The following is a 25,937-nucleotide window of genomic DNA, read 5'->3' as shown; positions in this document are numbered from 1 at the left end:
GAAAGAAGAAAGAAAGAAAGAAAGAAAGAAAGAAAGAAAGAAAGAAAGAAAGAAAAGAAAAGAAAAAGAAATTTTATAGTCCTTTTTGAATAGGAGAGCTGTAATAATTAAATTTTGACAACATATCCATTAGCCCTCATGTGGTGAACTACAATTCCCCAGAAAATCACGAGGGATGGCTTCCTTACATTACTCTGGTGTTTATTGACCTCCATGGCATGTTTGATCTCGGGTGGCTCCTTCATATGAGCATAATCTGAGAATCCTCTGCCAGCATCATGTTTCTGCTTATAGGCAACCTTAAAAAACACACATCAGTTAGTTTCATTCAGGGGATGTTAAATTCTTACCTGTTAAAGTTCAGTGTTTTCGCTAGAAGTTTGTGTTTTTGAATACCATCATGATGGACATAGTCACCTAAGCTTCTATGAGAGAGTATACACAGTGCTTTAATGTTAGTGCTTCAGGTTAGAATTGTAATTCTAATTCTTCACTGTTGATTTCAAAACTCCGTATGCTGAAACTCCCACCCATATGCAGCTCGCTTGAATCTCAGCTACGGTTTTGGGAAACCTTCCAAATCTATGAGCCTTTGGGGGTCATAAATGTCCAAGGTTTAAATCTTGGGAAAGCAACTGACACGGTGGGGGGAAATGATCAGACATTTATAGGTGAATTTTTTCATCTTTTAATTAGTTGTTATGACTTTCCGTAGGCACAGTTATATTATAACATAAACCTCATGAAACGCCCTAACCTTTGGGAGAAAATATAACATGCGGGCAGATTTCTGAGATAATGTCCTCTGGGAGAGAAACAAGCATCATGCCAACACTATCCATTGCTATCACTCCAATCTGTTTCCTCCTGGGATGGAGAGAAGGCGTGAGAAAGATTGCTTCGAAAATGGAAGTAACCAAACTCAACAACAGAGTTAGAAAAAAGAAGATCCAGAAGGCAACAAACAAACCCCTTCCCCCTAGTCTATTCTATAATCCTATGTCTCTCCCTAGCAATTTTCAATTACTCTCATTTTTTGTAGAATTACTGATTTTCGGTCTTCCCTCACTAGAACATAACTGCTTAGCTCACTGAATGCTCAGAACCCAAAATAGTGCTGGCATAAAGTAAGGAAGAATGACTATTGGCTCAATGAATGAACGAACGAAAATAAAACAGGAATGAATGAATGATTTTAAAATTAGTTTTAAATATATATTAAAAGTTCTTTAATACGAAAATATTTATAGAGTTAGAATAACTTGAAACAAGAGAATAAAGACAATTTGAAGAGAAAAACTAGAAGAGTATTCACCAAGAACAAAACAAGATCTAATTTTTAATGAAAAGGAATACAGCTAAACTTGAGGAAAACTTTTTACTAATACAAGCTCCTTAACAGCGATGTCTGTATCTTCTTAGATATCTTTTAATATCCTGTGTCTATCATAGTGAATGATGGAGTATAGAAGTCAATAAATGCTTGGCGAATGCATGAATAAATGAGTTTATTAAATATTCTCAACTTTAAAAAAAAATGGGGTGCCTGGTTGACTCAGTCAGTTATGTGTCCAAATCTTGATTTCGGCTCAGGTCACGGTCTCACAGTTCGTGGGATCAAGCCCGGCGTTGGGCTCTGTGCTGACAGTATGCAGCCTTCCTGGGATTCTCTCTCTCTCTCTCTCTCTCTCTCTCTCTCTGCCCCTCTCCCACTTGCTCCCGAGCTCTCTCTCAAAGTAAATAAACTTTAAATACAAAATCAATAAATAAAAATTGAGGCACCTGGGTGGTTCAGTCGATTGAGCATCCGACTTCCACTCAGGTCATGATCTCACGTCTCGTGGGTTTGAGCCCTGCATCGGGCTCTGTGTTGACAGCTCAGAGCCTGGAGCCTGCTTGGGATTCTGTGTCTCCCTCTCTCTGCCCCTTCCCTACTCACATGTGCACGTGTGCTCTCTCTCTCTCTCTCTCTCTCAAAAATTAATAAACGTTAAAAAAATTTAATAAAAATAAATATTCTCATGAACTCAAACTCCTCATGGGTCTTAATAAACACTATTAACCACTTGTTTACCTTAGATATAATATACTTGTCTGGAGAATTAAAGTGATAATTGTAAAACTAATTTTTAAAAATAAAATCATTGAAGTTTACAATAAAAAAAGAAAGTCACCTGTTGCAACCATTAATATTTAAATCCCCTCTCTGGCTCCCCTACCAAGTTCTTCTTGAAAACTTCTACATGAAAGAGAACTCACCCTGGGGCATCACAGTCTCTAAATCCTGAAAGCTGGGATACCAAGTTCCTCCTTTAATGAAACCCCCATCTGTCTTCCCCTGGAAGCCATGCAGGAGTCTAGCTCAGGACAGAACTTCAAATGTAGGTGCACAGCTATCAATGACTTCCATTCCTCCAGACCATCTGCACAGAGTAAGGTCCTGAGGCCCTATACCCCTAAATGCCCTCCTCTGCACAATTTACAATTAGGCCATCTCTTTCTTAACATGCCCAGAATGTTCCAGATATGGTCTGACCTCTCCTAATTAGAACTGTCCAAGCCAGGTTATGACCTCTTCCGTGCTATACGCTATTACTCACGTACCCATAGATGACAATGTTTTCCTTTCGACAGCGATGTTGAGATTTCTGTCAACTAATGCCCTTAAGTCTTGTTCGGTTCTGCCCTGCTCTGTTCTCACATCCAATCTTGCATGTCTAGTTGATTATCAGGACTTACACACAGCACCCCATGTTATTCCAGGGACGATTCATCTTGTTAGTATCTGTCCACTGACTTAACCCATCAGGATATCTAATTCTCATGAACATACCTTTACATTTTCACCAATTAGTTATGTTAAACAGGAAACCCATTAAGAACCACCATTTAAGTCGACAAAGACCATTATGTCAGTTTCATTACATTCTATATTATAACTTTGGGGGAAAGGAGGAAGAGTTTAATGGGTGGCCAGGTCTATTAAGCCAAGAAGAAACTTTTATCAGATGTGTTTCTTCTTCTTAAATAAAAGGAGATAGCACGTACTATTTCTTCTTTTCTGGGTGCCTGGTCTAATTTGTATTACTTGTGACTTTATAAACATAACCGATGCAGCTGATCACTTAGTGGGTTATCATAGAAATGGCGAGTCATCAAGCACAATTTTAAAAAGAACCCTTTCTTTAAAAGGCTGTGTAATTTTCTCGCTGCAGCATTAAAAGTCATTTCATTTATAGCTGCCACTAAGCACCAGTTTAGAATTAAGATTACATCAAATTGGAGGCAGCCGAACTTTAATTTATCATATTAATTTTCATACTTAGAGTAGCTAATGGAAAATTATGTCAAGCCAATCAATTTTCCGATAAATTTGATTTCGTAGGATTTGTCATTATGGTGTGGCATCTCCCTAAATTAACACTGTTTTCTTCATACCTTGACAATTAAAGCCACTTGGGTACTGGATACCTAACTAATGGAGGACAACTTGCAATAGTCTTTTTTTTTTTTTTAATGTTTATTTATTTATTGAGAGAGAGAGAGAGAGAGAGAGCGCGCGCCAGGGAGGGGCAGAGAGACAGGGGGAGAGAGAGAGATTTCCAAGCAGGCTCTGCACTGTTAGCCAAGAGCCCGATGCAGGGCTTGATCCCACAAACGGTGAGATCGTGACCTGAGCCAAAACCAAGAGTTGGGTGCTTAGCTGACTGAGCCACCCAGGTGCCCCACCGTGCAATAGTCTTGTACACATATATATAAATATGTTTATAAAAGTAGTGTATACGTTTATCCTATACATTTGATGAGATAGTATATATTTATGCCACATATATACACGAGATCTGTATACATTTCTAACTTCCAGTAGATTTTAGAACTACTGTCTGGGTAAATGGCACTTCTAACCCCATAGCATAGACACCTCGGAGGCTCCTGAGGCAGGACCCTGTAGCCACTACAGATAAAATGTAGGCTGTCAAACATCTCCTGAGTTCAGACACCTGAGTAGCCTGTATTACTTCTGTGATAAGAGATTATTGAGCCTCTGCGTGAAAAAGCCCTGGTGAGAAGGATCTCACCATTCCATGGCATGGTCCATGCATTTCCAGAAACTTTCTTTGTGGTCTTCATTCATAAAATTTGTAAGGGGTGGGTGGGGAGGATATCTAATAAAATGGCATCCAAAACCCTCTACATCTTTCTCTCTTTTTTTAAAAGATATTTCTTCCTCTTAGTCGTTTTCTATAAGGAGCATTAATCTAGCTAATCTCACCTTATTCTAGTTTGAATGAAAGCATCTGACAATGTCTGCAAATTGATTTTAGCATAATATTTTGATCCAGTGTCCTAAGTTTAAGGAGACTTTTCATTAGAACCCAGAACACCATGAACTTCCAGAATCTATCTAATACTCTAATTTAGCCTACCACAAATCCGATACTATCTGGACACAGTAAAAGGTTAGTTGTTTAATTTTTTCAGACACTGTCAAATAGTTTTACTTTCTTGCCAGTCTTCTTACCCAGTAAGCTCTGAGAACTTTAATCTTAACAACAATAAAACTGATTTACACAAATCTCAAGAAATGTGATTACATCACACTGACAGGTTCTTACATTACATTATTCCATTGAAATAGATGCTTTATCCAGAATCCAGGTTTTTTCCTCCTCACAAGTTCAGTGACTAATTACAATAGTGGGCAGTGCTGGGGGCACATACATGTCTTTCCCAGGGTGCACACTCTCCTTAACATGTGCTATGCATATAACACATGTTAACAATGTAAGTGACAACTTATTCTGGAGGGAAAATAAAGATTCTACAATATACACTATGGATTATCTTTCACGTTAAGCTCTATGTTGCATGTGTTTATGTACTATAGTTCTGTTTCTGCCATAACAAGGTGAGAAAAGTTGTACATTTTCATAGCAGTGAGGATGTAAATACCTGACAACGTTACCTTCCCAAGTATAAAACTAAGAATAGAATATTCCTGGGGCGCTCAGTCGGTTAAGCGTCGGACTTCGGCTCAGGTCATGATCTCGTGGTTCGTGTGCCCAAGCCCCGCGTCGGGCTTTGTGCTGACAGCTCAGAGCCTGGAGCCTGCTTCGGATTCTGTGTCTTCCTCTCTATGCCCCTCCCCACTTGCATCCTGCCTTTCTCTCTCAAAAATAAACATAATTTTTTTAGAAAAAAGAATATTCTTCCTCTCTTGCATAACTGTTGTTTGTCACATATCAAGTGTACTGATTTGCTTTACAGAATAGTCTGTATTATCGGTAAGTGGGTAGGTGATCAGATATTGGCAAGGAAAAAAAGGGGGCACATTAGTCATGGTCAGCCATGCCAAACCCTGATATCATATATTTTTAGCCTCGTGTTGTGCAGCTGAGGTGCGCTTACTGCTAAGCTGAGTACACAGCAGACATTTAAATTTGTAATAATCAGGTACTTAGAAATGTTCTGCAAAAGATAACGATGTTCAGTCGTTTTCAAGAGCACTTTATTTTCAGACTATTTTTAAATTATCCTCTACTTTAAAAAGATTCCGAAGGAAGAAGTAAACTTTTTGAATATGAAAAACAGTGGTAAAAAGAGGTGGTAACAGTGTGTGGTTAACAGCCCAGACCCTGGATCCACATTCATGCGCTGGCTTCGCCATTTATTGGCTGTATGATCTCAGGTAAGTTCCTTAGCTCCTCTGTTTCAGGTTCCACAACTCCGAAGTGAGACTCTCTCAGAGAGTATAGTTATGGGGATTATGTTATGCAAATATATGTAAAATGCAGAGAACGGCCCCGGACACACAGTAAGCACATCTATGTGTTCACTATTATTTTTAACCTAAAATGTAGCAAAAAGTTTACGTATGAACTATGTAAAAGGAAACATTTCCTTACCAAAGGAATCAACAAGTTCAACAAAATCCATTTTACAAGTATTTACTGAATATCCCCCTGTCTGCCAAGGAATATTCTAAGCTCGGGGGTAGAACAGAGAACAAGACATGTGAGGTCCCTGCTCTCATGTCACTTAGGGAACCAGGAACAGATTAATGAAGTTAAAACATTAAAAACACAAACAAACAAACTGCGCTATGAAGAAAACGAAACAGTAGGTGGGTGAGAGAGAGGTGAAATACTCTATTTTGAAGTTCTATTTTAAGAAATACAACAAATGAAATGCATTACATATTCCTTATGTCTTAATGTACAAAAGGGGGAAATTACTCTTCTGGATTCAAAATGGGTTTATAGGATGACAGTCCTTAATTTCCCCTGCACCGTGCAACCACTGAAATGGCCATTTCCAGCTGAGGTACTCTACATGGAAACCATAATCCACGGAAAAGGAAATTTAGGAACCGCTTGCCTAACTGAGGAAGCACAGGCCTGTGGATTCTGAATTTAACCATTAACCCTTTAATATTTGCTGTAAGATTTCAACCTAAGTAAGCTGTCCTAATTAGATCAAACTTTGCTCTATTAAGAGTTGTGACTGGGATTAGGAAAAACAGCATCGGGTGATGACAAATTTGCCTGTCCTTTTCATGTTCTGTGACTCCACCAGTGACTCCTGACAGCACATCAATGAGCAGCTTCTAATTTTCATTCAGTTTGTGAGACCCAAGATAAACAACCTTTTTGCTAAATATATTTAAATATACATTTTAAATATTTTAAATATTAATATATTTTAAGATACTAATTATATTAAGTTAAATTCATATATGTCTATGATTAATATATATAATTATATATATAATAAATAATATATAATTATAAACATAATAAATATATATAATAAATATATACAATTTTATATATATATAATTATAACAATTTAGGAAAACCACACCTCACTCTGAAGCTGGGTAACTTCTCTTGCAAAGACACTATCAATTGTGGCTGGCATCTGCCTATAGAGAGAATTGGAAAGACTCTTCTTAACGGCGCCTTTGTATTTTGCCTACAGAGGGGGAAAAAGGGAAAAAAAATAAGTATTACTTTTTTTTTTCACTGTGAATATTGAAAGAGAATAAAAGCCCACTTTCTTCAGAAACAGAATTAATTTAAAAACCCGAAGACCATTTGAACCTTAGATACGAGGCTGAAGAACATATTCCGAACAGAGATAAATCCAATGTATCGCGGAAAAAGCTTTAAATTAGACGCTCAAGGAAATAATGACTATTTTTCTATTTAAACCCGTGCACGTTTCTAAAAGTAAATCTGTTTGTATATATTGAGAGTTTCAAATGTTTGATCAGCAAAGAAAAACATGAGAAAAATGAGACAAGTGAGCTATTCCAGAAAACACAAGTTGTTAGAGTGTACTGTCTAGAACCCGAATGCACAGTGTTCCTTTATTCAAATGTTTTTAACCTCCTTCTACCACGACTGCAGCAGAGATGGGGGGGGTGGGCAGTGAGGGTGCTGTTTCTGTGCCTTCCCACCTCCAATCTGCACCGTCTCTAAGTGATCCCAAACATTCATTACTCATAAAAAGAAAGACTCATTTCATTCACCGTCTCCCTCAGGAAGATTAGGTTCAAAGTAACACAACAGATTGTCCACTTCCTTTTTTTTTTTTTTTTTCCTTTTTTCCTTGCTCTGCAGTTAACTCCTTCAGGAGAAAGAATCCATCAGGAATTAAAGACATCAAGAGAGTCTCTGCACCGGAGAAATAACAGCTAACGCAAACAAACAAAACCACGTGTCTCCACACTCTATAGCTCCCACTCGGGGCTAGATTTGAGTGTGGGTTTATCAAGCGTAGACAAGGTGTAAACCTCGTGTTCTCACAACTCTTTGGAGCTGGGTGTTTAATAAAAGAAAATTTGCCAGTTCGCAAAATGTTTTCACGTGAGGGAAAACAATCCCAAGAACATCATGTTGATCTTTTTCCAACATAGCTGACGAAACACTAGAGGTCAGTCAATTACAATACGATTTCACTCATCCTTGTTTCACATTTATCTTTTCTAAGTGATCTAGTCACAGACTACAGAAATGCCTTCTCACAGATATCATTGTTAATAGTGTGCTTTACAATGCAGAATAAACTGTAGCTTGAAATGCTCTCAGAAAGAGACTATATGATTTTTCAGCTGGAAAATGAATGGAGTGCATTCCTCACTCTGTGATTTCGTAAGTGTCTCTGTTGAACTGATCCTACTCAAAAATGGTTGAAATTGATTTAAAATTACTTACCAAAGATACTACATTGTATAGAATCAGCTGGTAAATTTTACTGATTTTCAAAATGATATTCAACAATTTATATCTAATACACCTCTCCGGAAATAAAATAATGGAACTTCTAAAACAATTTTTCCAGGACTTTCTACCTATTGAATAAAATCTTTCTTTTCAAGAGTAGTCCTACATACATATGAAACATATATATATATATATATATATATACATATGAAACATATATATATGAAACATATATATATATGAAACATATATAATAAAATATGTCAACCTTAGAGTTAATTGACATTGTGTGTAGAATTACATGATTATATAGATATTGCCAACATTCAGTGGTGCTCTCAAAACTATTATTCTCTAATTTTAACGCATAGACTTTTATCTACACAAACAGAAAATGAAAATGCAAGCCATTCTGAAAGTTTGGGTGCCTTACCTCAGAAATAAAAGCACCAATGTTTTTTACATGGTTTAGCATGGGCGTGTCAGGCACAAACGTACACTTGTCCTTAGACTTTTTATATTCTTCTTTATAATGAATCTAAAAGAGAGAATAACTGGCATAAGACAAGAAAGAGGAAAAACCATTTGAATGGTCCTTTTTTGAAGAGGAGAATGAGAATTACTTGAGAAAGCCCGTTTTCTGAAGGAAATACTCAAATGAGGAAAAATGCTCGACACCAGCCAAATCACATACACAGGTATCTAACACAGACCTGCAAGGGTGATGAGACACAGGACAGAAAGACTGTTGCTTAAGTAAGGAAGCATCCCGTTATCATCAAGGGTCACGTTGGTGGACTCCCGTTGACCGTGGGTCCTGTCTGCCCGGCTTGCTCAGCCTATTACCACACACTCCTCTTTCATTCGACAGGTGTCCTAGTTTATCGTTACTTTCAAGCCCCTGACGACACGGGTAAGCCTACAATCAAACAGAAACCTAGCTGCCTACCTCTAGGCTTAGAACAAGTAGCCATCGGGAGGGATGTAACCAATTAAGAAGGAGCGGCAGAAGCCAAAGAAGTGGAGATTCCCGTTAGCATCATTCCGTGCTGGATTAGAGGAAGGGGCTCAAACTGTGGCCACAATGAGCTTCCTTTACTGATTAATTCTGCTCAAGTCAAACTTACCGAATTTATGAGCACCCACAGGCCTCCCCAGCTGCCTCCCCTCACCCGACAGGAGCAGACGGAGCCCTGAAAGCTTGCCACCTGGTGGAGGAGACCACTCCAGAATGCCACGGGCAGGCAGGTGCCCGAGACAAAGGCCAGAGAGGCTGAGCTGAGCACACACATCTGTGCTCTCACCCCCCGCAGTAAAATGAGTCAGTCCTTTCCCCTTAAGGAGGGGCCAGAATTGTCACTCTGCGGGTAGACCCTGCATGAACACATGAGCTGAAAAGAAGTCAGGATCTGCGGACAAGGCCCTGTCCGCCCTGTCACACCAGTTGCCACCCGATCTGAAAACGGGCGAGGCAAAATTTATGACTAGTTGAGAGGATGAAGGTAATTTGCTACAAGTTGCATCACCCTGTAATAAAGTCATGTTTGGCTACCCAACACTGTAAACGCTTTGGCTGAAAAACATGTCCCAGGTCAGATGATACATTACATGGTCTCCCTAATTAGAACCTAAAAGTGAAGTTCAGTTGAATACCTACCTGGTTCCTCAAGGGCACGACTAACACTGCTTGCACATTAGCATTACCTAGAGATTTTACCACATGTCAACCTGATGTGAGGGATGTAATTTGACCTGGGGTACGACCAGATATGAACATACTAAGTAAAGTTATTTCAAAATACCGTGTCTCACAGCTGCGACTCAGGTATCAGACGCCTACCGCATTAAACATTTGCTTTGTTCCTGAAATCAACATTGGAACATATTTATCTTATCTGAGCACTAAATTACCTTTTTTCTTCTCAGAGATTAGCCATAATTTTAGGTCTCTGCAAATCACCCTCCTCAGCCACCAGTAATTAAACCGTTAATGGCAGCATGATAAATAGTAGGCTATTTTGATCATAAGGAGAAAAAAAAAAAAAGTAGCCCCGTTATATAATTAAGTGTGAGAGAAAAGAACCTATCATTAGGCTTAAGTTTGGCTCATTATTTTTATCTTTTGCCACCACATTCTTCACTGCAGTGGTATGCACTATGGCTACGGGCCTCCCGATAAGCTCTGACCTGAGCAGAATGTTCAGGACAAACGCACAGGATAAGGGTGAAGTGCTTCCTTCCTTCGCTGTGCAGGCAAATGGTTCAGTCTTAAGTGGGATCCCCGTTCCTTTCTTTGGTCTTTATTGAAAAGATACACACACACACACACACACACACGGACACGTATGATTTGCTTATGGACACTCATATTGTATTTGTAGTGAATTTTACAACATGAATGACAAGAAGCAAATGACTTAAAGTTTTATCTAAAGAATGTCACGTATTGTTAGCCTTCCTATACCGGGATCATGGAAAAAGCTAGATGAAAGGGAACTACACCTAGAAGGGACACAAAATCCTAGGGGAAATAAAATCACTGAGTCGACAGCTACTTCCTAATATGGCCATGGCCCCATTTATTGGCTAGATTGCCTATGCGACCCCTTTCTGTCCCAATAACAGAACTCAAATGTATTTATGAGAGTAGCCAGGCCCCTGTCCGAGTGTCAGAGGACAAATTGCTCTAAACCAGCCATGGTTTGCTCCCTCCCCTTGGCAAGTGAGCGGCCTCCCCCGGTGCCCAGCTCTGGCCAGGGGACATTTGTAGAAGTCTTCCCAGCAGTGTCCCTGGTGTCTCTGGAATAAAGGGGAGAGACCTCCTGGCACAATCCCTTGACATTTTGCTCGTCTACCTTCTTCCTTCCCCCGTCACAGGGATGCAACAGCAGTGGTGTCATCAGAAGGTCATCAAATTAATGATGACAAAGCAGAGGGAAAGGAACCTGAGGGACTGACAACATCCACTGTACCAAGACTGGACCCTTACCTCCAGGTGTCATTATGTGAAAATAAAAAACCGCACCTATTTGTTAAGCCTCTGTGCTAGGGTTTGCCTATTACTCATGGCCATCTTGCACTCATAACCGAGATCCTGTGCAAGTTACTTTCCGGTTTTTTTAATTCATTTTAGGAAGAGAGAGTGAGCAGGGGGCAAAAGCAGAGGGAGAGAGAGAATGCCAAGCAGGCTCCATGTTCAGTGATGAGCCTGATGCAGGGCTCAATCCCACAGCCCTGGGACCATGACCTGAGCCACAGTCAAGAGTCGGATGCTCAACCGACTGAAGCACTCAGGCACCCCCATCCAAGTTCCTTTCTAATTGAGGGGGGGAAAGGTGGGAAAAGTTGATGACTTAATAATCAATAAGATACCCCAAGTATTTAGCTTCTGCTCTGACCATGCCCAGGAATCCTGCCATGTCTCAACTACAATTAGAGTTAAATCTGTTCACTTAGCCCAGTCTCTTGGTATGAGGTTAGCTAATGGCTGAACGTGGATGACAAATGTAGAAATGTCCGAGGATATTTCCTTGTTAAGGCACTCAACCAAAAGTACGGACAAAGTCTTTTCTCAAATGGAACCATATTGGCTAAATGCAGCAAACCCTGGAAGAAAGAACTGTGGCCCCATCACTGTGAGGTAGGGGGGGTGGGGGACACTCATAAGCAAATCTGCCGTCCCAGACTCTCTTCACACAGTCGGGGCTCTCTCTGGAGGGGTAGCCACGGAACCTAGTGTTTTCAGCGCTGGAAGGATTTACCCACAACAAACAATGCTCAGTTGCCTGGAAAATGTTCTTTCTGCTGCCATGCAAGTGACCACCCTCGGAAGGTTTGAACCAAAACACTGAGTCACAGGCTTTGTGCAGATGTGGCTGCGCTCGCTCAGCAGAAACTCTTGCTGCCTAATTTGCAAGAAACGTACCAAAACATCCCCTTTAACCTAGTATTTTTTTATGACCACCTCACAAAAGGCCACTGGATCAATGATTCTGACGGCTCAATAGCCAGGTTTGACAGGTTTGACGTACTCAAAGAATTCACTGGATAGTTGACTAACAGGCCTAGAGAGAGAGAATGAGAGAGGGAATATCTGGAGAAATAAAAAGCATTACATAGTTAACAGAAAAATAAAAGAGGTGGCCTCAGAGGACCAGGTGTCTTTAAGATTGGGAAGTGAGTTCCATAGAGGGAAACTGTACAATATGAGCAGGGCAAGTGAAAGGCAGAAACTAGGTGGAACCAAAAACCAAACTGAAAAACGGCCTCACACTTTATTCACACAGTGAATGAAGTGGCTGTTTCGTAATACACCTTACTTTTTAACCAAACTTCTCAAAACTAGAACTTTTGCTTGGTCCAGAAAGTGTACCTTAAAATTTGTTTTTAAAAAACGATTGTCCAAACTCCTCTTTTCATTTTTGTGTTAGAAGCAAAAGAGGTAGGAGCACCCGGGTGGCTCAGTCAGTTAAGCGTCAGACTTCGGCTCAGGTCGTGCTCTCGCAGTTCGTGAGTTCGAGCCCTGCACCGGGCTTTATGCTGACAGCTTGGAGCCTGGAGCCTGCTTTGGATTCTGTGTCTCCCTCTCTCTCTGCCCCTCCCCACCTCTCAAAAGTAAAAATAAATAGAAAAAAAAAAAAAGAAGTAACTGTCCAGATGATTCCTTGGTAAATATATAAATTCCAAAAATTAAGCCAGTACCTTAAGACACACAGAATTCTATTTTGAAACAAAATGTGAACATGTACACAGATATAAATTAGGCCACAGTCTATGATCTAAATATGTAAGTAATAAAGATATTCTGCTATGCCGCACAGATCTATAATATACAAAAATTACGGCCACGTGTTTGATTTCTCCTGCATGGAAGTGAAATAACATGGCTTTGGCCTTTGCAAAATGATAAAAAGCCATGCCCCTCACCGTCAGGTCGGTTTAAAAGTCCCTGAAAAATGGGGCACCTGGGTGGCTCAGTCAGTGAGGCGTCTGACTCTTGGTTTTGGCTCAGGTCATGATCTTGTGGTTTCGTGAGTTCGAGCCCCCGTGTGGGACTCTGTGCTGACAGTGAGGAGGCTGCTTGGGATGCCCCTCCCCCACTCGCACCGTCTCTGTCTTTCTCAAATAAATGAACTTTAAAAAAATAAATAGGGATAAATTAAATTAAATTAAATTAAATTAAATTATAAATAAATAAATAAATAAATAAATAAATAAATAAATAGGGATGCCTGGGTGGCTTAGTTGGTTAAGCGACCAACTTCAGTCAGGTCATGATCTCACAGTCTGTGAGTTCGCGCCCCACTTCGGGCTCTGTGCTGACAGCTCAGAGCCTGGAGCCTGCTTCAGATTCTGTGTCTCCCTCTCTCCCTGCTCCTGCCGCACTCATGCTCTGCTTCTCTCGCCTTCAAAAATAAATAACATTAAAAAAAATTTAAAAAAACAAAAATAAATAAATGAAGAGTCACTGAGAAATTATCTCATCCAAAATAACTCCAATAAAATCACCTGCTAACTGAAGTTGCCACTTCTGTGCCAACGGTTTATAGAATTTAGCTCATCCACAATTCTGTTTTAATAAAAAACATAACAATGCTGGAAGATGTACTGTTTCCAGAGTTCTGGAACTTAGGGTTTTCAATGGTAGCATTACTATCAGCAATACTAGAGTAATAGATAAGAGTAAAACTAAGATAAACTTTGCACGGAAATCCACAGTGAGAGAAAGCACAGCAGAGTAGCTAAGGCCCAAAGGGCTTTGTGTTTACTCCTTGTCCCCGCTGCTTAACTGTGTGACCCAGCAAGACGTGAACCTCTCTGAGCCTTCGTTCCTTCACCTCGAAAGTGAGAAAAACGATGGAATCTACGTCAGAGGCCGCTGTGCCTGTCACTCAGTAAATCTTAACTAGGCGGATGGATTCGTTGTTGTCATCACTTTATCATTCTTATGGTTTTACGAGGAACTTTCACACGCGGTAGCTTAGGACTATTAAGTAATAGCACAAAGAAATACTCCATTTAAAATCCAATTACATTACACGTCAAATATATGGAAGTCGTATGATTCCCACCATCCTCTGGCCCTTTCTGACCAACCACAGGGAGTCAGAGTTGTATCTAAAATGGGACAGAATGGATACAGACATAAATTTACAGACTCAGGAGTTAGTAACAGCTAACATCTCTTGAGTGCATACAATGTTCCAGGCAGTTCACTAAACATTTCAGACGCGTTACCATGACCTAATCGTACCGTAATAGATGGTGTCCTTGAGGAACTGAGCCCAGTCAGCCCAGACCCTGCCGGCACACTACCCCACTTCCCTGGATTGACCGCCTTTGAAAACAAACATTTGCAAATATTCTGATCACTTTGCTGGTTCACTACCACGGAAATGGCCAGTATTGGGCTCGCTTCTCTACAGCCCCAGGCACCTATTCCCCTCTGTACTAGCAAATAGTTGACAATCGTTTTAATGAGCATCTAAATGCTCTTCCCTGGTGAGCAACCCTTTTTCCTTGGGCTTCTAGAATCCTAGCTTCCATATTTACCGGTTTGCCCATACATAATCACGTGTGTGTTAAATAATTCTACAATCCTAAGATTCCCTGGAGATATAATAGAAGCTGATCTCAGTTAATGAAAAGAGTCACAAGAAAAATGCTTCTTTTTACTCATACCATCATCATCTAGTTCACGGTTCTTAACGTGCCGCTCGGTAATCCATAAATCCAAAATTGTAAATGCACACTATGTACATACAAGTATATATATGGTTTGTTTTCCTGGTTTGGAAATAGTTTAGAAAACTATTGCATTTATCAAAGCCCTCAAAAAATCCCCAAAATGTTTTCTAAACCTCCATTCATTTAGGGGCGCCTGGATGGCGCAGTCGGTTGAGCCTCCGACTTCAGCCAGGTCACGATCTCGCGGTCCGTGAGTTCGAGCCCCGCGTCAGGCTCTGGGCTGATGGCTCAGAGCCTGGAGCCTGTTTCCGATTCTGTGTCTCCCTCTCTCTCTGCCCCTCCCCCGTTCATGCTCTGTCTCTCTCTGTCCCAAAAATAAATAAACGTTGAAAAAAAAATTTTATAAAAAAAAAAAAAAATTAAAATTAAATAAATAAATAAATAAACTTCCATTCATTTAGACAGAGATCCCCCCGAAACAAATTACACCACCGTACAAACTAAGAAGGCTTTGGGGTTCGCACAAGGAAAGTGCCCTGAAATTCAATGCTTTATGATTTCATACCAGCATGACAACGAAATTCATAAGAGACAGCATTCTGGATTAGGAACACAGACACCTGCTCCCTACAGAAATTCTCTGAACAGGTGACCTTGAAGGAATCAGCGAAAACTTCTGGACTTCGTTTCTATGATCTGAAAAACAATTGTGTTTTAACAGAGGACTTCGATGTTTTGTCCCCAACTCGATGATTCTGTGACATCATAGTGCCATACACACAGCGCAAAGGAAGACAAAAATTACTTAAGCCACTTACGTCACTAATGAGTCTGGTGCATTTTTTGGCCAATTCCATGCTGAGGTCTTCAATCGCAGGCTTAAAGAATACCTGTCCAGAAAAACAAGGAAAGGAGACATTTTTTCTAACGATCAACTTTGAGGAACAAATACCCTTCCTCGGCAGATGCCTTCCTACTCACCGTGTCTTCATTTTCTTCTTCCCCTGTTTTTTCCTCTTCAGCTTCATCGTTTACATCCTCAAATACAGGGACCCCCATTTTTACTTTTTACATCTAGAGGTGCTTCGTTTTGTCTTGTTTTGTTTTTCTAATTCACTAGGACAGCCCCTTTTTCTGTACTTCAGCACCCTTGAGACCTTGGAGTCTCCGGTGTTCGGGCAGAAATGTCCTTGCCCAGGCCTCGTCCCAATTTAGCTTACACTTCACTCTCCTTATCACAACCGCATGTGAGTGGATAGAACAGGATTGCGGAGGTCGGCCAGGGCCAGCCCCCCAAGTGGAAATACCACTTTAACAGGCAAAATTCGGCTTCGTAACCTTTTAAAGTCAACATTCTCTAAACTTGGAAAGGAATCCGAAAGAGACCATTTATTTCTATTTCGCCAATTTAATGCATTCATACAATAGTTTGAAAGAGACTTAACGATCTTTTTCTGGGAACACGACTCAGCTATAACACTCCAGATAGCACAGTCAAAAGCCTGTTATCTCGAAGATTTCTCGACTCCATCTAAATAAAGCTTTCACTGGAATATCAGACATAGCTCTCGTTTGGTATAGTGAATCTGGATCATTCAAACTCATTTCATTAACCTAAGTTAATTTTTTATGAGACAAACACATACTTCTCACATTCTAAAAAGTACTAGCTTTAAATTAGCTGATTAAAGGCTAGTAATTTATTATGAAAAGCCCTTTGAACCACTTCAAAGAATCTATTCTGAGTTAATTATGACCGTTAATCTTATATTGCTATTGTATTATTTTAATTGTAAACATCATTAAACATGAGAAGTCGCAGTTAACATGGGTTGATATATCATTTAAGAATTCTAGAAACATCATTGTTTCAAAAACATAATAATCGTGCTCCTCCAATTTGGCCCATTGTGTCAATTTTTACAAATTCACCAGTTTTTATATTATAAAATGTTCACTTTTTATATATTCCTCAATATATTCCTTTTTAAATATTCACAATTTATATATTCCTCAATGCTTGGAAAAGTTTGGAAAAAATAAATTATAATGGCATTTATAATGTGGTGTCATCAATTATATAATTAAAAATATATTTCTCAAAAAAATTCTTTATTGTCAATTTAGTCAATCCTAAGGCTCTATACAACTCATAATTTATCATTTTGATTATTCACATTCTAGGGTAAATTAAGTTTCACAAAACCATAACATAACAGTGTTGGACATAAAAAAAAAAAACCTCAGGGTGTATAATGAAATCAATTATAAAATACAACTTAATTCAAAATATATTATTCTAAGTAGCCAAGTATATGCTATTTTCTCTTGATATCATATCTAGTTTTCAATTTTCTTCAAGAAATTGCTTTACCTAAACTAAAAATTCTGACATGAAATATATCCTAAACAGCCATCATGTATAGATTATTCCTCGAATTGTCTTCCACGAGGCTAAAGTTCCACAAAATACTCTGGAGAAGAAAGGGGTTTTCTTACACAAATGTGCTTGGAAAAACCTGTATTCTAATTTCTACCCCTATCACTTGGAGATCCACATGGCATAATGACAAATCAGAAACTCCCAAGAAGACCCACAACGAAAAACACTATTTAGCTCTCCTTAATCCAGCATTTCTGAAACATGAAATCCTATTCATCTAATCTAATCTAATCTAATCTAATCTAATCTAATCTACCTACTTACCTACCTACTTGTTTTTTAATGATGCCCAAGCTCCAGAAAACTAACATTCTTCTGTGAAGTATTTCTTAGGGAAACATTATCCTACTCTGAAAAAACAAAAAGGTTGTATTCTAGAATAGTTGTTTGTCTTTTCACAAATTGGTTTTTTTATTTTATTTTTATTTATTTTTGGGAAAGAAACAGAAAGCAAGTGGGGGGGGGGGGGTTGGTGGCAAGAGAGAAGGAGACCGAATCCCAAGCAGGCTCCAAGCTGTCAGCACAGAGTCTGATGCGGGGATCGAACTCACAAACTGTGAGATCATGACCTGAGCTGAAATCAAGAGTCGGACGCTTAACCGACTGAGCCACCCAGGCGTACCCTGAAATGATTTTTAGATACAGGCTAAGTTAATGGCATCACATATCCTGCTTACTAACAAAATGCCAAAAAGAAGTCCCCCAGGACCAATGAATTTGGAAACCTTTACTTTTAAAATAACAACTCTGGGGCGCCTGGGTGGCGCAGTCGGTTAAGCGTCCGACTTCAGCCAGGTCACGATCTCGCGGTCCGTGAGTTCGAGCCCCGCGTCAGGCTCTGGGCTGATGGCTCGGAGCCTGGAGCCTGTTTCCGGTTCTGTGTCTCCCTCTCTCTCTGCCCCTCCCCCGTTCATGCTCTGAGTCTCTCTCTGTCCCAAAAATAAATAAAAACGTGGAAAAAAAAATTTAAAAAAATAAATAAATAAATAAAATAACAACTCTGTTATTTTAAACATGGCTGTGTAGAGAATTCGACAAGGAAATTCTCTGTGTGTTAGATTTGTTCCGTAAAGGAGCAGAATGTGTGAACTCTGTTTCTCTCAAGTCTTCTGCCAAAAGACTGTTCTAATATTCCATAGAAGATCTATTACATTATCTTTATTTGGAAAAGGGGAAGAGCAATTTCTATGAGCTTTGCTAACAAACTTCTAGAAGTGTCGGGAGAACATCCTGCCAGAGCTAATTAAGATGACTTGTGTAGGGGCGCCTGGGTGGCGCAGTCGGTTGAGCGTCCGACTTCAGCCAGGTCACGATCTCGCGGTCCGTGAGTTCGAGCCCCGCGTCGGGCTCTGGGCTGATGGCTCAGAGCCTGGAGCCTGTTTCCGATTCTGTGTCTCCCTCTCTCTCTGCCCCTCCCCCGTTCATGCTCTGTCTCTTTCTGTCCCAAAAATAAATAAACGTTGAAAAAAAAATTAAAAAAAAAAAAAAAAGATGACTTGTGTTGTTCACAGTGACATCCATTCCCCACGCAAATTACCTTCAGTGGACTTCAGCGGCTGCTATTTTCTCATTTCCCATCGTGTAATAAGTTCTTATTGACTCTCCACGGTGCTGGAAGAAAATAATTTGTTGAGATCACGCACAGAAGTTTTGAAAGCAAAACCAAACACCATATGCAATGTAAACACCAATTTTCCATTTGAGATTTTGGAGTCGGAATTTTAAAGCCACAGGGATCCTGAAGAAATCAATGTTACTAAAAGCTCGCTCTTTTTTTTTTTTTCTTAATGTTTTTATTTATTTTTGAGACAGAGAGAGACAGAGCATGAGCAGGGAAGGGGCAGAGAGAGAAGGAGACACAGAATCCGAAGCAGGCTCCAGGCTCTGAGCCGTCAGCACAGAGCTCGACACGGGGCTCGAACTCACAGACTGTGAGATCATGACCTGAGCCGAAGTCGGATGCTCAACCGACTGAGCCACCCAGGCGCCCCAAAAAGCTCGCTCTTTTACAGAGGACAAAATGAAGATCAAGAGAAATTAATTATCTGTCTCATTCACAGAGGTATTCAGTGGAACACCGGGACCAGAACTCACTGGAGCTTTGTTCTTTCATTCAACTAAGGGCTGCCATGCCAGGCACTGTGCTTGGTGCTAGGGATGCAATGATGAGTAAAGCATTCTCTGTGCTAAGATAAGGCAGGAAATTAAAAAAAAAAAACAAAACTATTATTTATAACATGCTAGATGACCTCCCTCCTCAATGGATTCTTTGGCATGCAACATACATTATTCCTGTTGATTGCATGTATCTTTTTTCCCCTTTCACCTGTAACTATAATATAAAATTCATGTAAGTTTTCTTTAAAACATTTTAAGTACCTGGGTGGCTCAACAAGTCAAGCAATCGACTTCGGCTCAGGTCATGATCTCGCAGTTCATGAGACAGGGCCCTGCCTCAGGCTCTGCGCTGACAGCTCAGAGTCTGGAGCCTGCTTCAGATTCTGTGTCTCCCTCTCTCTGCCCCTTCCCCGATCACGCACTGCTCTGTCTCTCTGACCCGCCCCCCCCAACCTGCTCACGCTCCGTGTCTCTCCCCACCTCTCTCTCTCTCTCTCTAAAAGTAAACATTAAAAAAATTTTTTTAATCATTTTTTTTTTTAAATAAAGCCTTGCACTTTATCACAGCAAAGCTCTGTTGTCAATAGCTCCCAAAGGTGACTTGGGGAATAAGAAGGAAGTTCTTCACAGATAGCTACCATGTTTCAAAATTCCCTATTGTCCTCTTTTTATTTTTTTTCAACCAAGTTAAATGTTGTGTTTTAATATATGTTTTCACCTTGGGACACCCCAAGAAGGGAGTGTCTGAAAAACCGCTAATCCCTTTTACTTATCGTGTACTTCATTTACGTTGCCTGCCTTTTACGTTAGTGCTTTCTCCATGCCCTGACACAGAATGAGAGCAATGTGGGGATCACACTGTTTCTGGCAAGGCCCTCTACTTCCCCAGGTCTGGCTCTCCCACACCCTCTAAGGCAAATTTTTTAATCCCTCTCCACCCTAATTCTCCATAGTCAACGCGAAAAACCAAATTGCCAGAAGTTCACAAAAGCAAAGCAGTTTAAAAATAGCAAAGCCCCGGGGCGCCTGGGTGGCGCAGTCGGTTAAGCGTCCGACTTCAGCCAGGTCACGATCTCGCGGTCCGTGAGTTCGAGCCCCGCGTCGGGCTCTGGGCTGATGGCTCAGAGCCTGGAGCCTGTTTCCGATTCTGTGTCTCCCTCTGTCTCTGCCCCTCCCCTGTTCATGCTCTGTGTCTCTCTGTCCCAAAAATAAATAAAAAACGTTGAAAAAAAAAAGAAAGAAAGGGTAAGACTCTATCACATCAGTATGTTTTTAAAGGCCGGAGGGGCATCGTCCAGCTTCACAGCCTAAAGATACGAGCTAACTTGCATGGTACAATACAGAAGTCCTGAATCTGGTTAGAGTTTGATGCTTTCGTGCAAGCAAATGTGTTTCCATGGCAACTTCCAAGTCCCATGGGTGATTCAGGTCTCTGGGGACAGAGCCCCTAGCCAAGGAGACTCTTGTGTTTCATCACCGGCCATGCAGTGCTTTGACTGCTATCAGTATCCTGGTCACATGCAATAAGGATCTCCCAGAATGTGACAAACGTTTCATACTTAGTTCACTTTTTCCTCTTTTCTTTATAGTGATAGGACACGTGCTTTTCGCCAACACGGTGATGAGTGGGGCTTGCAAATGAAAATCCGTCATAATTAAAATGGAGGTGCAGTTCTGAGTGGAGGAAAACTTACAGAGATCAACTGAATTTTTCCGCTTTAAGAATTAATTCAACATTAAATATCTTATTACAAAATATCTTATTACAAAAATATCTTATTACAAAATATTCTCCCTGAATGGTTAGGTCAGAGAGGAACTGGTTCATCTGACTTGTCCGCCTGTGTTCGCAGTCCATTAGATACTCATTTTCGGTTGCCTGGGTTTTCTGTTTTGTTTCGTTTTGTTTTGTTTTTATGACTATCCCCCCAGAAGGTTCTTGCTTCTCAGCGGAATCCCTGGTCACTTCGCATTTGCCTCGCATGTTTCCTCATTGTTTGGCATCTGTCCAGAAGAGAACTTTCCTAAAAGACGAGGGTCTGAAATCGTCTCTTCATACAAGAAACATAAACTCTCTGGGCACCAAGGTGGCACAGTCAGGTAAGCGTCTGACTTCAGCGCAGGTCATGATCTCACAGCTCAAGAGTTCAAGTCCCAAGTCGAGCTCCGTGCTGACAGTTCAGAGCCTGGAGCTTCCTTCAGATTCTGTGCCTCCCTCTCTCTCTGCCCCTCCCCCACTCGCTCTGTCTCTCTCTGTCTCTCTCAAAAGTAAATAAAAACATTTAAAAAATTTTTTGAAAGAAATGTAAACTCTCTTGGGCAATTTGTCTTCTTTACAAAAAGAGAAGAGCTCTGTTTAATATTAGCCCACTCTATTTTTACAATTTACATTCATTAAGACCATCTTCTCCTTTTTAATGGCCATTTCATTACTGTTTGTTAATTAGAAATCAAAAGAACACAAAGCAACCTGAATAATTGTCACCGTTACTAATTACGCCATTAAAATAAGATTTAACAGAGTCGGCTTTTTTGGATTCATATTCCTGCTTTCACAAACAGAGAGGCTACTCACAAATGAGAGCTACGTATCTACACTGGTATTGGAGGAGGAGGAAAACAGGAAGCTGCAAACCATTTTTGCACAATGTCCGGGCTGGGTGTAGTTGGAATGCCAAAAATCAAAAGTTATCTATTCTTCTAAACGTATTGACTGGGAACGGGGCGGGGGTATTCTCATTCAGAGCCGACATGAACACAAGCATCCGGTGAACTGAAGGACTTTGGTTTAATTCACTGCTTCCTTGAGACATTAGTTCAGTATGAACCACAGTGAAGCTAGCTAATCATGAGCTCACTTGCACAAGCCTTCCCGCTGAGAGACGCTCGAGGTTTGAGTGGCCCCTGTGTGGCTTGTGACCAGAACCAAAGAGTCCCACATAAATACCTTGCCTGTCCCCAAAAGTATCTCTTTCCTAGAATTTGGTGTGAGCTGTGTCAGGAAAAATTGTGAAAGACTTGGGAAGTGGCACACACTCACACAAATTACCTCCTGTGTTATCTAGTGTTACCTTCTGGCTAATTTGGCCTTTCTCTGTCTTTGAACTGCTTTATAGCAGCATAAAATGTTAAAAACCGATAACAATGCTAATGATGCTTTATCCATGCAAATGCAAATTAATTGGGTCCTGGGGAAAAGCAATTGATTATCGCCTTGTCAATAGAGCCTTTTTGCATCTACTTGTAAATTCATTTCAGCATCCCTGTATTACTCATATTTGTGCATTCTTCAAATGTACCTTTGACCCAGTCTTACCCTCTTGCTGGTGCCCTCATTAATCAATGAGTTAAAATCTTTTAAATGTGTTCATCTTACGTTTCATGAGAATCATGATTTCACCATTTAAAAAAAAATATATCCTTTAACAGATGCAAATGATTTAATCATCCTCGTTGCTTTCTTTTTAACATTTGCAAAACTAGAAAGGGAGAAGGTATACTGCTGATTGGCTAAAGCCCTCCTCTCAATTGTGAAATATAGCTGTAACAATTTGGGGTGTTTATTGAAATTAGCTTTTTGTTTTGTTTTGTTTTGAGGTCTGATCTCGCTCTATTGGCAAATGCCACATGTGTACTTGTATATATGTACATTCACACACCACACACACACACACACACACACACACACACACCATGCATATGCACTAGAGTAGAGTTAATTCACCACAGCTGCTAGTTCCCTCTTGAAAAGCATACAAGGCTTCAATAAATGCAAAGTCTTAATTATTTCTCACATCTGGAAAAACTTGAATATGAGAGTGGATTTATTGAAGAAGCTCTTTGCTTGGCTGTCAACACCATATCAAGAGCCAGAGAGAGAGTGTGGGGTTGGATCACTGTTGGCAATTCTTTAACTCTTCGGAGATAGATGTTCTACCAATTAATTTATAACATGTCCGAAGCAGGAACACGATTTATGAAAACACAGTAAAGTAAATGATTTCTTAGTCGTTTATGGAGAAAAGCTGTTTTTGTCATGTTTTCAGGGGGGAAATCATGCATTACAATGTGGAAATAATAAGGAAATCCTTAAATCCTAGGCATAAAGGGGAAGGCTTTGGGGTTGTAGATTAAAAAACAGCCAACAGAACAATAATTTACATGAACACACGCAAAAGTAGACAATTTGGCCCTTTTGGAGATAGTGGAATAATGTTCCTAAAAGGGGAGTAGGGGAGTTACATGAGATCATAACAAAGAGATTTACTAGAAACCAAGGAATGGACAGATCCCTCCTTAGGGAGGATATTTAAGCCAGAATTAGGCAAAGTGATGGGGTTTGGGGAATGTATCCAAAGAGCATTTGCAAAGACCCAGAGACAAGAGTTGAAGGAACCAAAAGTTCAATGTCACTGGAGAATACAGTGGGAAGAGCTGAGGGTAGCAGAACAGGAGACCTCAGGGGAGAGACTGACAAGAGTACCTGGGCGGAAATCACTTATCTTAACACAAGAAGCTTAAACCAGTTTGAAGCATGAACCGTTTACAAAGAACACAGTTCCTGGTCAATTAACAGCAGAAACAGCACCTTCACACCCAGTCTAGTCCCTTCATATGCCTCAAATTTAATTTCTACCCCTTCATTTTACCGTGAGTCAATTGAAATACTCTGTGTATCTAGAATTTATGAAAATTCATAGTGAAGAAATCTCTCCCAGGTTTACTAGTTTAATGAAGAAAAATATTAAGGGAAATATATTTGTGTTATATACACCCCCAATTAAATGGAATTTATATTAAAGGTGTTTATAATACAAATTTCATACTTCCACATTTCTTTTTTTAATGTTTATTTATTTATTTTGAGAGAGAGAGAGAGAGACCATGAGGAGGGGAGGGGCAGAGAGAGAGGGAGGGTGAGAGACAACCCAAGCAGTCTCCCTGCTCAGCACAGAGCCTGACATGGGACTCAGTCTCACGAACCGTGAGATCATGGCCTGAGACAAAATCAAGAGTCAGACGTTTAACCGACTCAGCCACCCAGGTGCTCCATATTTCCACATCTCCACAATTTCAAGTTTATTATTGGAATGCACCTCTTTTTCTTCCTTTTTCCTAAATAAGTCATACCAATGTTTCTACTTAAACCTTAAGTATCCAATTACCGTACCTACATTCACTAAGGCTTTGTTTTATTGTGAAATCGTGATTTCATCCTAGTTTTAAGCCAGGGAAAACAACACAAGTGATTCTCACAAGTTCAGAACTTGTGAAGCATTAATTCCTGCATCTTATTCCAACTGTTTCCACGGAGTTTCTTCATGTATAATGCAAAATACAACATAATATCAAAGTAGAATCATAATTAAAGTAAATGTATAATTAAAACAGCTATATAGTGATGTTTGGAAACAATTGGTACCCTTTGAAGAGCAAGAACTAGTTTAACATTATTTGGGGTGATTTCTTAGTACTTTCTCTTATTATTTAATATGTGTGTGTGTGTCTTCATTCATTTACTTCACCCATAATTTTGTGTGCATTCTGCAGGCCAGGCACTATTTTAATCTCTTCAAATAATCAATGAACAAAACCAATAAAAACCCCTACCCATCTCTCCTATTTCAATCGTATATTCCTTCATCAAATATTTGAATATCTACTTTGTGCCACTCTCCGTAGTAAGCATTGCGTCCCGAGGTTATTCCAAGTACTGAATGTACATATGACAGTCAATATTCACTGGTATGTTCAGGTAAAAATATGAATTTTCTTAGACTATGAAAAATGCATTGGGCTTATAAAACCTACATTTTCAACAAAGCAGCATGTTTTAAAGAATTTTTATCAATGTGCAAATAATTTATAGATATCAATTTTCTATCCTATTTTTTTTAATGTTTATTTTTGAGAGAGAGAGAGAGAGAGACAGAGCACGGATGGGGGAAGGACAGAGAGAGAGGGAGACACAGAATCCAAAGCAGGCTCCAGGCTCTGAGCCGTCAGCACAGAGCCAGATGTGGGACTCAAACTCACGAATCGTGAGATCGTGACCTGAGCCAAAGTCGGATGTTTAACCAACTGAGCCACCCAGGAGCCCCAATTTTCTATGCTATTTTATACCCTATATCTGTAGATGATTTTCTCCATCCTTTTTTTTCCCTCAAATCGTGTGTGGGAAATTTTCCTTCCGAACGCCAATACGCTTGGCATACTTTTGATTTGCCCCTAAAGTGGCATCCTTTGGGCAATGTCTATCTATGATGTTTTAACTATATCAGAAATTATTCGCTGGAGCAGCTCCGTCTAGGAGACCTATAATGTGAGCTCCATATGCAATTTTAAGTATTTTGGTTGCCACATTAAAAAAGAAACATAAGTTACTTTTAATGATATATGTGATTTCGCTCAATATATCCGGATTATATTCATTTCAGCATGTAGTCAATATAAAAAGTACT

General features: G+C 40.0%; 1 protein-coding gene across 1 annotated transcript in view; it reads right to left on the bottom strand.

Moving 5' to 3' along the window:
* Positions 1-16,155, bottom strand: part of NEBL (nebulette) — a 116,989-nt gene extending 100,834 nt beyond the window's left edge. Inside the window, 5 exon segments of the mRNA XM_040451267.1 lie at positions 189-299; positions 6,865-6,975; positions 8,662-8,766; positions 15,734-15,805; positions 15,897-16,155. Coding sequence (XP_040307201.1) covers positions 189-299; positions 6,865-6,975; positions 8,662-8,766; positions 15,734-15,805; positions 15,897-15,974 — 477 coding nt within the window. The 5' untranslated portion in view covers positions 15,975-16,155.
* Positions 16,156-25,937: the final 9,782 nt, after the last annotated feature.

This window comes from Herpailurus yagouaroundi, unplaced genomic scaffold, assembly GCF_014898765.1.
Source record: "Herpailurus yagouaroundi ecotype Mexico unplaced genomic scaffold, PumYag 203, whole genome shotgun sequence".
NCBI classification, from domain to species: domain Eukaryota; kingdom Metazoa; phylum Chordata; class Mammalia; order Carnivora; family Felidae; genus Herpailurus; species Herpailurus yagouaroundi.
The sequence above is the reverse complement of the archived record's forward strand: the minus strand, read 5'-3'. Positions and strand labels throughout refer to the sequence as shown.